The sequence below is a fragment of the Tachypleus tridentatus genome, chromosome 2, assembly GCF_004210375.1.
Source record: "Tachypleus tridentatus isolate NWPU-2018 chromosome 2, ASM421037v1, whole genome shotgun sequence".
Classification (NCBI taxonomy): Eukaryota; Metazoa; Arthropoda; class Merostomata; order Xiphosura; family Limulidae; genus Tachypleus; species Tachypleus tridentatus.
The window spans coordinates 53,298,563-53,312,539 of record NC_134826.1 but is presented as its reverse complement, the minus strand read 5'-3'; the positions used below and the strand labels follow the sequence as shown (position 1 = coordinate 53,312,539).

General features: G+C 36.0%; 1 protein-coding gene across 1 annotated transcript in view; it reads right to left on the bottom strand.

The window, feature by feature from the left end:
• LOC143235609 (LIM homeobox transcription factor 1-beta-like) overlaps positions 1-13,977 on the bottom strand; it is a 69,322-nt gene that overhangs the window by 34,088 nt on the left and 21,257 nt on the right. The window contains exon 3 of the mRNA XM_076473847.1: positions 13,779-13,974. Coding sequence (XP_076329962.1) covers positions 13,779-13,974 — 196 coding nt within the window. The remainder of the gene's footprint in view (positions 1-13,778; positions 13,975-13,977) is intronic.

The following is a 13,977-nucleotide window of genomic DNA, read 5'->3' as shown; positions in this document are numbered from 1 at the left end:
TATACTAAGCAACAACATGTACAGGTAGTTTAGGTAAAAATTAACAATAGTTACAGGTAGTTTAGTTACAAAACTAACAATATGTACAGGTCGTTTATATACTAAGCAACAACATGTACAGGTAGTTTAGGTAAAAATTAACAATAGTTACAGGTAGTTTAGTTACAAAACTAAAAATATGTACAGGTCGTTTATATACTAAGCAACAACATGTACAGGTAGTTTAGGTAAAAATTAACAATAGTTACAGGTAGTTTAGTTACAAAACTAACAATATGTACAGGTCGTTTACATACTAAGCAACAACATGTACAGGTAGTTTAGGTAAAAATTAACAATAGTTACAGGTAGTTTAGTTACAAAACTAACAATATGTACAGGTCGTTTACATACTAAGTAACAACTCGATCAGGTAGTTTAGGTACAAAATTAACAATGTGTACAGGTATTTTGGTTGAAACTAACAATATGTACGGGTTGTTTGGATTGAAGCTGACATTGTGTACAAGTTGTTTAGGTGCAAACTAACAATATGTCCAGGTAGTTTAGATACAAAACTTAAAATATTAGAGTATCTCTGCAGGTTTACGTAGAAATACTATGAAACATAAAAGTACAACTTTTTAATATCTTTAACTTAATATGTGCATTATGTACAGCTTTCCAACAAGCTAGTAACCTCGTATGCACCTCAGTACGTCATTTGAAGATGTCCTTTAAGCTCCAACACTTTCTTTAAATCTCATATACAATATTGGTATAATTATAAATAAATGCGTATAAATGTTTCCCTAGTCACTATATTTTATGAAATTAGCAGCTTCAAAATTGAATTACGTGCTGACAGTTTATGCTGTGGTTGGCTATCATCTAACCAATTACACACTTCCACATCAGCATACATCCTATAATAGTGCAAGCAGTAACGTGACGACGCAGAATAGTTCTTACCACAGAAATGCCTGAAGACAAACAAACAGAAACTGTAGTTTTGAGAGACAAAGTTTTACGTTTTAGTAGCAGTTGTAATGTACGGGAAACAAGTGACAACAGAGCTAGAAAACCCCATCCCATCAAACGTAATACTAAGCAACTGCGGCTATGCTTTTTTTCTTTATGTCACACACAATTATCTAGAAGATATAATGTCAGTAACTTATATATAAGACAGTTACCTGCAAAATACATTAACACAAAGTTTTCCCAGTGGATGTGTAGGTGCTTAAAAACAAAATTAATACCAGTCTTCAGACGATGAGGATATCAAACTTGAAAAAAGATATTCTACAGATGAGTTGAAATTGAAGTTGGTTAACAAAGTTAGATAGTTTGTTGGATGACAAAGAGAAGAACGCTATACCACAGATATATACCATTTCAGATCTCCATGAAATTAATGGCACCTTAACAGCTAACAGGCACAATTAATTGTTGGATTCATCTCTCAGCCAAGACCGTGATCCCAACGTATACAGAAGCTGTAGTGATGTGATACATAGGAAATAGAACGACAGAACACCACCCTATTAGGTGCCTACACAAAGTCCCGATAGGAATATTATTGAGGCTATACGGATTTCTAGCAAAACAGTGAAATTAAAATATAGCCAAATAACTTGACTGAATTGTGACGGAAGGATCATGGAACAATATTTGAAAAGCATATGTAGAAAGACTTATGTCAAAACAATGTGCACTACATTGTACCTAGCCTCAGGGAGATAGGCTTATGTTAAAACAATGTGTACTACACTTTACCTAGTCTCACGTAGATGGACTTATGTTAAAACAATGTGTATTACACTGTAGTATACTGTATTGCTGTGATGATAAGCTGGCCTAATGTATGACACATTATCTTCCAACAAGAACTTTAGCCTAAAGTATAAGTTACAACTTTCCAACAAGTACTTTAGCTTAACGTGTAACTCATCTTAAAGAGATTTAGATTTGATACAAATATTTATTGTAAACACTTTAAGTCTAGTATGTATTTTAGTTACAGAAATGACCCTCCCCAGAAAATGGCACAGTGATAAGTCTGAAGACTTACATCACTAACAATCGGGTTTCGATACCCGTACTGGCAAGGCACAGAGAGTCTATTGTGTAGTTTTGTACTTAACAACATATAGACAAACGTAGAGAAATTTAAAACGTAACTTATTGTACAAGTACTAGCTAGCACGATGTAAGTGTAACATTAAAGATACAACTGTTAATCAACATTTGTAATAATGTGCAACACCCGTTAATACAAACTAACGAGTCTTGGATAATTCAGATCTAAATATAAATTAAGATACGCTAAAACAGAAATGTGTATTAAGAGCAGGCTAATTAGGACTCGTACATAAGAAAAGAAAGAAAAAAAGACGTCAAACACGTGAATCATGCTGGGAAAACTGAATACAAGCAAGCTAACTTTGCCTTGATGATATGTAGTGACATCCTGGTTACAGTCGCCAGTTATCTTATTGTTATACAATATAAAGATGTGATATTCAGGGATGTTGTCACTACAGTTATTAGTGAACCATCTTTCGATAACCAAGTGTTCCAGAGTCTAATACACTGGTCTCGATTGTGCGTGATATTGTTTATTCACACTATTTTCACATTTTAAACTGTCCTTTGGTAATTGTATTATCAGTTTCACAGTACTATTTCTATGACTTCATCGCTATTACTTTTAATCTACTCTTGTCTTTCTTCCACTTATATTGTTATTTTAACCTTACTTTTACTATTCTTACCGATTATATTGTTAGTTTGTTTTATTATTTATTTCATTGGAGTACATTGTTAATTTTACCTTTTTATGTTATCACGAATTATATTGTTAGTTTTAGCATACTACGCGTATTCTTGAAAGTCATATTTTTAGTTTTAGCATACTATGAGTATTCTTAGGAGTTATATTGTTTATCTTGTTTGTTTTTTTTATTTATACGAGTTATATTGTTAGTTTTAGAAGTTATATTGTTGGTTTCAACAAGCGATATGTATTCTTATGTGTTATATTGTTAATTTTGTTTATACGAGTTATATTGTTAGTTTTAGCATAGTATGCATATTCCTGGGAGTCATATTGTTGGTTTTAGCAAGCTATATGTACTCTTTGCCAGATACTGATTTAAACAAATGAAACGCTTACGAAACGCATCTCGACTGCAGAGAATCTGTCGAAATTTTCTTCACATTTAATCAACGTTTCAGCGTTACGCCTTCATTACAAAATTTATGCTCCTGATAAGTTGAAACGTTAAGCAAATAAAAAAGAGAAACCTTTCTTCTGTACTTTACGGTTGCTTCATTTCTTCACTATAATGTGCACCGTATTCCAGTCTTAAACGTGTTTTTACCCTTAGTAGCCAAACTGGCATTTTGACGTACACCTTTTAAAATGTTACTCTAGTGGTTTGTTTGTTTGTTTTTGGATTTTGCGCAAAGCTACACGAGGGCTATCTGCGCTAGCTGTCCCTAATTTAGCGGTGTAAGACTAGAGGGAAGGCAGCTAGTCATCACCACCCACCGCCAACTCTTGGATTACTCTTTTATCAACGAATACTGGAATTGACAGTCACATTATAATGCCTCCACGGCTGAAAGGTCGAGTATTTTGGTGCGACGGGGATTCGAAACCGCGACACTCAGATTACGAGTCGAACGCCTTAACCCACCTGGCCATGCCAGGCCTTATTCTAGTGGTCATACACTTAACATATTTTATTGTCTATCTAGCTTTTCAACTGCTTTTAATTTTACGGAAACTTTGTAGGGCTTGGAAGTTGTTATTATGCAAAACAAATGTTTATAATGTGTTTCTCTACAGCAGTCAAAGTAAGATCACCAGGATTATGAGTTATTTAATTCACGTCTTTCGTGGGATTACCACTGGATTAAATAAGTGTCGAGATAGAGGGGGCGGCTACTCGTATGACGTTCAAACAGAACGTTAGCTTCTCTAGTCCTTTTTTGGCGCGAAACGTGAGAAACTTGCTTCTGAATAGGCACAGTTCTGTTTACCTAGTTTCTGAACTTTCTGAGAGCAGGAAGTGAAACGTGTTAAGCCTCGTTTGCGGGGTTTATTCAAGCGAGTCAGAGGCTTAAAACTACCAGTGGCCAGAGCGAACAAAGTCGGTAGTTATTGTCCCCAAAGTGGGAATGTTAGCTTTAAAGATAGAGCAAGGGACAGAACATTTCTCATCAAAGTAGCACACACTCATATAAATAGATACACAAAAGGAATGTAGTTGTGTAGAGGATTACTCACAGTTATGGATCTCTAGTGTGTTTTATCAACCTGAGCTTACAACTTGAGAATTAAGTTAACTGTCTGTGTTAAAGCAAAGTTTCAATTTTTAGTTTCAAGATCACGTTAATTACAACACAAGCAGTGTTAATGTGTTAAAGGACTATCGTCGTGGAAATTATTAAATATACTTAGTAAAACAAGCGTTCGTAGCAAGATCTATACTTTTAATCGAGAAAAATACGCAAAAAAACGTGTATTTACTTCGTTGTTTTTACTTAAATACATTTAGTTGCTGTTATTACCGCAGTAGCTTTACTTGTTGTTTCTATTTCCGTATCCCTAAGAAATAATTATTTTTACTGAAGTGTCTCCCTGCGAAATATTTATGGCTGTTTTCTGTGATGTTTGGCAAGTTCAACTACCATAAATATCTTAACAATAAATCGATTGTCTTCAAATCTGATTAAAACAACAGCAACAAAACTGTTACATTTATTGAAATTAAAAGTAAAATAACAAACTTCGAAGTGTACAAACTGTTTGTCCCTTATGGTTAATATTTTTATATTTGTACAGTTTTCTCTTTGTCAATTAAAACACTGCAGAGTATAAAATGTATATCATCAACGGATCATACGTCGCAATAGTATCAGTAGCTATATCATCAACGAATCATACGTCGCAATAGTATCAGTAGCTATATCATCAACGAATCATACGTCGCAATAGTATCAGTAACTATATCATCAACGAATCATACGTCGCAATAGTATCAGTAGCTATATCATCAACGAATCATACGTCGCAATAGTATCAGTAGCTTAAAGTAAAAAAACAAACAACTTGAACCTGCCAGTAGGTTAGCGAACTGGCCTGCATATCGGAAGGTCTACGCTCGCGCCACTCTATTGCTGAACGCGCTCTTCACGTTCGCTAAGAAAGTTCCGTTATTCGGATCCTAGACATCATGATGGTGGGTGCTACTGATGTATAGTTCAAAGTTACGGACCTAAAGGTTTAAGACCTCGTTCTTTAGCCAACAATTACAATGACCTATACCACGTAAGTTATCTGACCACCATTAAAACCAGTGTCATCCAAGATATTTTGCAATCAGATGCTTTCACAGGAAAGAAAAAAAAAAAGAGAGAAATAGCTTCAGAACTTCAGAGGAATGAGATGGGAACAGGCTCAACAGATTCAACAGATAACATCTTTTGAAAATTATCCAATGTTTGTTTGTTTTATGAATCTTGCGCAAAGCTATTTGAGGGTTATCTGCGCTAGCCTTCCCTAATTTAGCAATGTAAGATTAGAGGAGAAGCAGTTAGTCATCACCACCCACCGCCTACACTTGGGCTATTCTTTTATCAAGGAATAGTGGAAATGACTGTCACATTATAACATCCCCACGGCTGAAAGGTCGAGTATGTTTGGTGCGACGGGGATTCGAAATCGCGACACTCAGATTACGAGTCGAACGCCTTAACCCACCTGGCCATGCCGGACTATTATCCAATGAATGAGGTGTTGCGATGATACAAAGATTAAAAGTCTTGCTTGGTGTTAGAATTAGAGTGATATGTAATACAAAATATCTTTTCCCGTTTAAACAAAACAAAATATTGTTAACATAATCTGCAAAATGATTTTATAATTAGAAAGGGAATGCGCACATTTGTAACTCCAGTTAATTATTTAAAAAACCCGAGGGCAGGAGAATAATGATATAACAAAGCATCACTAGAGGGCGGAATAAATGAAGCCACGAAAATTGTGGTTTGTGTGGGATATCCGCTATGTTCAGCAAAAGGAATCGAGCCCCCAACCTTATCGGCCTGGCATGGCCAGCTGGTTAAGGCACTCGGCTCGTAATCCGAGGGTCGCGGGTTCGAATTCCGTCACGCCAAACATGCTCGCATTTCAGCCGTGGAGACGTTATAATGTGACGATCAATCCCACTATTCGTTGGTAAAAGAGTAGCCCAAGAGTTGGCGGTGGGTGATGATGACTAGCTGCCTTTCCTCTAGTCTTACATTGTTAAATTATGAACGGCTAGCGCAGATAGCCCTTGTGTAGCTTTGCGCGAAATTCAAAAAATAAAAACAAACCCCAACCTTATCGCTGTTCTACCGGAGTACACAAAAGTTGGATTGATTTTTTAAGATTTAAATAATTTTTAAGTTAACTTTGAGACGTTGAGTCTTATATATAATATAAAAACAAAACATCAAAGTTCATTAGTTAGGATTATATTTCTATTTTATGTTAATATTAATAACATATTAATCAATGAAGACAATTCTGAAAGAAACGGACACCCGCCAGAGAAACAGCGGTAACCTTAGGGACATGACAGGCAGTCCAGTGTGAAAAAACATTATCTTTCCCAAACCGGCCCGGCATGGCCAGGTTGTAAAGGCACTCGACTCGTAATCTGAGGATCGCGGGTTCGAATCCCCGTCACACCAAACATGCTCGCCTTTACAGCCGTGGGAGCGTTATAATGTGACGGCCAATCCCACTATTCGTTGGTGACAGAGTAGCCCAAGAGTTGGCGGTGGGTGGTGATAACTAGATGCCTTCCCTCTAGTCTTACACTGCAAAATTAGGGACGGCTAGCGCCGATAGCCCTCGAGTAGCTATACGCGAAATTCAGAACAAATCAACCTTTCCCAAACCCGATGTAGTAGTTCAACATCCGTCCGCCGCTCGACATTTACTTGCGACATTCTGACACCAGGTGTCAAACTCTTCGCTGCCTGAATACTGACCCTGTGAATTCCCTCTTTCTGCTGTACTCCACATTACTGTGCTATCACAGCTACTACAAGCAATTAGATTTTGAAACATCACATCTTTACGTTACTCGACAGAGTTGATGAATCTAGCTTTTCAAGACAGTTCACTCTTAAGCGAGATTTTAAATTATCTTTTTGGATAGATTATTCAAAGAAGAGAGATTACAGTAAAATAACAAACAAATTTAAAAGTGTAAATAGAATCATACAAAATAAAACTTTGCAGAAATAAGTTGAATCTGAGCCAACGTGGATCGCATCTGAGGAGAACAAATATTAAGTAGTTAGTGCACAACCCCCCTTTTAAATTTCTTGATCAAGTGGTACGGATTGTCCAAAAGCGCCATACAAGGTAACATTTACTGACGAAGCTCTCTATCTCTTCTCAGAAGGGTTTAACTTCAACCAGTGCTTGAAAAACGTTTAATTTGTAACGCGTCTTACACTCTCGAGTGTGGGAAACTATGAGATGTCGAGAGTATTCTGGTCGTGTTCACCCTTCAAGTTATATTCCAGATATGACGGTTATTAATATCCGACGTTCAGAAGCAAGTGAAACTGGTCGACCTCCAAATTACACACAATTTTCATAAAACAAAAATACTTTGTTACTGCTGCTTACGTTGTTACAAAAACTACACGGTGTTTTATCTACACTGCGTCGACCGTGAGGAATCAAAACCCGGATCTTATATTTGTTGGTTCGAAAACAAATGACAGTCACTGATCTGGGAACAGAAACAAGTCACTAAGATGCAAATCAAAGGGTCCGAGGTACGAGGCGCGATGTCACGAAACATACAAACATGTTAAGCTGTGGCTACGTTACAGAAGCAACAGTCAGTAATAATATGATGTTCAAAGAGCCAAACAAAGCCTTTATAGCGGCGGTGATAACAGCAGGTTTCCTTCCCTCTGGTCAATAGTTCAAAAAAGGCAGCGTATGTACGTGAAGATTAGAAAAGTAAGGACAGCTAGCGCAGATAGCCCTCGTGTAGCTTTGCGCGAAATTCAAAAAAAGCAAAACAAACTAAGAAACGTCAGTGCTGGTAAAGAATAAATACACGCGTATTGCATACACAGGAAATACTTTAGCTTTTTATGCATATGTGGGTGTGGTCCTGACAGTTATTTTTATCTGGTGGAGTGGAGTTAGTTGACGGCAAGCTGACACACATGGTATTACAGTTTTAACCTTTAAGTATCTCATTTGGTTATAATATTTTATAACTCATATCGTTTTAATAATTTGTTAGTCATTACTTTTCAAAGGTTCAACTTCCAACTACTGTTTCTTTTGTTTCATTTCGAGCAAAACTACACGAGAACTATCACCGATAGCCGTCCCTAATTTAGCAATGTAAGATTAGAGGAGAAGCAGCTAGTCATCACCACCCACCGCCTACACTTGGGCTATTCTTTTATCAAGGAATAGTGGAATTGACTGTCACATTATAACGCCCCCACGGCTGAAGGGGCGAGCATGTTTAGGGTAACAGGGATTCGAACCCTCGGCCCTCAAACTACAAGTCGAGCGCCCTAACCACTTGGCCATGCCGGGCCTTTCCAACTATTTAAATTATATTGGAATAGGTGATCTTGAGTCAAGCTGTAATACCACACCGTATAAACTAACTTTGATTCGCTCATCTTGAGTCAACCTGTTCTAACATACCTTGTAAACTAACTTGGACTGACTTTTCTTGAGTCAACCTGTTCTAATACACCTTATAAACTAACTTGGACTGACTTTCCTTGAGTCAACCTGTTCTAACATACCTTGTAAACTAACTTGGACTGACTTTTCTTGAGTCAATCTATTCTAATACACCTTACAAACTAACTTGGATTGGCTTTTCTTGAGTCAACCTGTTCTAACACTCCTTGTAAACTAACTTGGATTGGCTTTTCTTGAGTCAACCTGTTCTAACACACCTTATAAATTAACTTGGACTGGCTTTTCTTGAGTCGACCTGTTCTAACACACCTTATAAACTAACTTGGATTGGCCCATCACGAGACAAACTATTTAACTGAACTGTTTAGATACCGTTTTAGATTGTTGAATTTTGTGTTGTAGGATCGGTACGTTTGTCGACATAATCTTTAAGACACTTTGAAATCAAAGAAGATCTTTGATAAGAATACCAGCCACTCGATCTTCAGTTGAAGGTAAAGAAATAAGTAAACGATTAGGTTGGAAATCACCAAACTAGAGTGTTCACGAGTTTCAAAACAACAAAATCAAATTGAAACTACAAATAAGTAGTCTCAAGGTTTTAGCTGGTTAGGAGCAAAAATGAGGGTTGCTGTACTCGGAAATGTTATTACACTGGGAAGTCCTTGAACCCTTTAATAATAATAACAATTAAAACAGTCAAAACTAAATATCGTCCTGTCACTGAAAGTTTATTGTCTTTGGAAAAGGTTTGTAACAGTCCTTTCTGGCACAAAATATTCACACATTTAGATGTGTTCAGATCGAGGGCTTAGAATTTCCTAGACGGAGATTTGTCTTGTACTTAATGACACTGGGAAACAAGTATCAGCTTGAGACATCGGGATCGTTCAAGAAGAAACCTGCAAGAAGTAGTTAAGCAAGTGAAGAGGTGAACTTCCACCAACACAAAAGTCAGACCCACAAGTATTCCACTAGCCCAAGCAACATAATCAAGAATAATTGTTTGTCTCGAAAAGTGACTCACGTATGCACAGGATGCTTCCATGACATATCCGTTTAGTCATCGTCTAATACCTGAATTAATACCTAATTGCTGTGTTCATGATTTTTTCATACGAAGACACGTTGGTCGACTATCCAGAAGCTTTGCCATGGATGTTTGTTGAAATGGGTGCTGGAGAACCGTTGTCTTCGTACACTAGATGGATTATGGAAAGCCAGTAGAGAAGATGGGTGTGACTTAAACATGACAATCGTATGACGGAGTCTTTTGCAGAACTGTTATCAATATGCATGGTCATCAGACAGAGTATAAGCGGAAATGGTAACGTGATATATAATGAAGCATCAATATTTTTTAAACATAATGTGTTTACCTTTCGTAGTTTTACCAAAATCTGTTTAAGTATTGATAGAAAGATTTAACAAAAAGTCCCGATTAGCAATAAACGTCCGCATAGCATTTGCTGAGGAAAAGATATTTTTTTGATTCTGCGGGAACATCTACAACAGATAGACACTTAGATCAATAACAAACAAACTTTAAAAACAAATATACTTTATGGAACCTCGCATTTCGGTTATAACAGAACAAAAGATTGAAAAGAAACCTAACCTTAATTAATTAATTAATTAATTACGGTAATAATGGCCCTTCCTTATGCACGGACCGGTAATAATGGTCCTTCCTTATGCACGGACTGCGAGTTCTCATCGGAAACTTTAAAAGAAAAGATTCCATCAGGTTTAACGAAGAATTTCACGGTCTCTGACGCAGTGATTTCAAGCGCACACTTGTTCTCTTTCCATTACCCTATGGCACCTTTCGGCACTGCTTGACAAGAGAAATACACGCCCCTGTTTTACCCTAGCTCCTTGCTTCCAGTCAGTAACTGGCTTCTGTTCATCTCATAGTTCCACGATACAACTTCAAATGTATAAGCTAAATATTCGCAGTACATACTTTCCGACTGTACGACTGGTTGAAGCTACTCTATGAAACTGAATATAGAAAACAACAACCCCTCCCTCTCAAAGCTTTAATCAAAATTACTGGTTGATAATTCACGTCACATCCAATTAAATTCTTCTAATTTAAGATCGTAAATTAATGAAACTATTTGTAAACACAATGTCACTTTTTTAGTGTTTATAACAATACATCAGATCATCTGTTTTTATTCACTATTTTCATTTTCTTCACAGAGATGACTATGAATAAAAACATCATCATTAGACATGATGAAGAAAAATGTCATTACTAGACACGATGAAGAAAGATATCATCATTAGACATGAAGAAGAAAGATATCATTACCAGACACGATGAAGAAAGATATCATGATTAAACAGGATGAAGAAAGATATCATCATTAGACATGAAGAAGAAAGATATCATTACCAAACACGATGAAGAAAGATATCATGATTAAACAGGATGAAGAAAGATATCATCATTAGATACGATGAAGAAAGATATTATTGGACACGATGAAAAATATATCATCATTAAAAAGGATGAAGAAAGATATCATAAGACACGATGAAAAAGATATCATCATTAAAAAGGATGAAGAAAGATATCATCATTAAATATGAAGAAGAAAGATATCATAAGACACGATGAAAATGATATCATCATTAAACAGGATGAAGAAAGATATCATTATTAGACATGAAGAAGAAAGATATCATTGTTAGACTGGATGAAGGAAGATATCATTGTAAGACATGATGAAGAAAGATATTACCATTAGACACGATGAAAAAGATATCATCATTAAAGAGGATGAAGAAAGATATCATTGTTAGACATGAAGAAGAAAGATATCATCATTAGACATAATGAAGAAAGATATCATTATTAGATAGGATGATAAAGATATCATTATTAGACACGATGAAGAAAGATATCATCATTAGACACGATGAAGAAAGATATCATCATTAGGTATGATGAAGAAAGATATTATCATTAGACACGATGAGGAAAGATATCGTGTTTAGATATGATAAAGAAATATAATATCTTTCAGTGAACAGTGTTAGTAACTATGTCACTTGTGCATCCAAACATAAGATTTGTTTACACCACAACGTTCACAAGATTCTTCCTTAAAATGATTTATCTTTTTACTTTGACCAATGTCACTTTTATCGAATTTTTACTTTTATCAATTACAATTTTGTCAGAGTATTTTTACTGCAATCGGGGTTTTTATTTAACACTAATCTTCATATGTACTCAGATTTAAGAAACTCCACTTTTGTTTGGTATCAATTATTCGTTGATTCGAAATTCATAAAACTTACCCTAATGTATCTCAGAGCCTTCTCTTAGCCCTCCGCTAGTACAGCGGTAAGTCTACGGTTTTACAATGCTAAAAGCAGGGGTTCGATTCCCCTCCGTGATTTCAGTAGATAACCCGCTGGGGCTTTACTATAAGAAAACACACACCCGCCTTCCGGTTGGTTCACCCCATGTGGCTTAGAGATAATACTGAGAGCTTATAACGATAAAATTAAAGATTCAGTTCCCACAACTGACTCAGTATATACGGCCCATTTTGTAGTTTTTTGCTTAACAAAAAAACAAACAAACAAATAATCAAATATCGTTGAATCCAGTAACAAAACTAATTTAAAGCGAAACTAAAAATATTTGAAAAATATAAACTGTGTTTTTCTGCCTTTCCATACGTATTACGAAACGTCTAAATGCAACATTGTCGTATGACATCCAAACCATTTTTTATGTGCTTCAACAATACAGTAGGAACTAAATTATATTCGAAATAACGTTACATTTAAACAAAACTGGCAGAGAAGTAATAGAATAAGAGAGATCTTTTCTAAACTTGCTATAGATTTTTTATAGAAATATGTTTTACTTCAAAGAAAAACGCAAGCGTAAAAGAACCGCACGTGCCAATGTACAGAGTTAAACAGTGCGTGTATTATAAGCTATTTTTTGTTTTCTATCTTTTAAACTAGATCTAGAAATAGCGAGTATTTCCTCCAGTATCATTAAGAAATAAACAAACTAGGAAATAGGTTTCATGTGTACTTATATTTATGAATTATTTCTGCTAATTTCCTAAGTCCTTCTGGTGCTCCCGAAATATCAAAGAAACAAAATTTGTCTTTCTATACATGTCATTTTCAATAATTTCATTTCAATTGCTGAATTACAAGTGTTACATGAACATCTTAAACGTGTGTCATGAGCGCCACCTTAGACACACTAACAGTTTCTTCTGGAGAAAACCATGCTTTTACTGAAGGTCTGAGAGCAAAGTGCTGACAAGACAGAAATCATATTGTTTTTCATATTCGTTTGCTTGTTTGAAAAATATACATAATTATAGTTCGTGGTTTCAAAATTATTTAAATTAGTAGATTCATGGGGCTTGACGGTTATCAGTAAAAGAATCACGTGGGTCATTATATGACCTATCAAGATGGTTTCGAATCCAAATTTACTGTTTACTTGGTTTGTTTTGAATTTCGCGCAAAGCTACTCGAGGGCTATTTGCGCTAGCCGTCCCTAATTTTGCAGTGTAAGATTAGAGGGAAAGCAGCTAGTCATCACCACCCACCGCTAACTCTTTTACCAACAAATCGTAGGATTGACCGTAACATTATAACACTTCCATGGTTGAAAGGGCAAGCATGTTCAGTGTGATGGGGATTCGAACCTGGGACGCTCGAATTACGAGTTCAGTGCTTTAACCACCTGGCCATGCCGGGCCTTACTGTTTACTTATCAGCTTATCATAACATAAGTTATTTAACATCTTATCATAACCTGATTTGTTGTACGTCTTACTTATCATAACATGATGTGTATGTTCGACTTATCATAACCCGATGTCTTGTATAACCTTCTATCACATGAATAACGAAACGTAAAAAAATCTGAGCTTGAACACGCTACAAAGACATGTTGTACGTATTTTTATTAAACCCCCTTCATTCTGTTAACAAGTAAAAACTTTTTTGTTTGGTTTGTTAAAAATAATTTTGTGATAAATCTTACTTGTCATAATCTGCTTTACAGTACAACTTTCTATCACGGGAGTAGCAGGTCTGGGTCAGGTGACTGTGACATACAGAACAGAGTAGACAGCTCTCGTGCCACGAGTTTTCCATAACGCGCATGATATACCGGTCTATGATTGGTTGGTTACAAGCAGCACAGTGTTCCTTACTTCGTGCATGCACTGGAGTGTTACCTA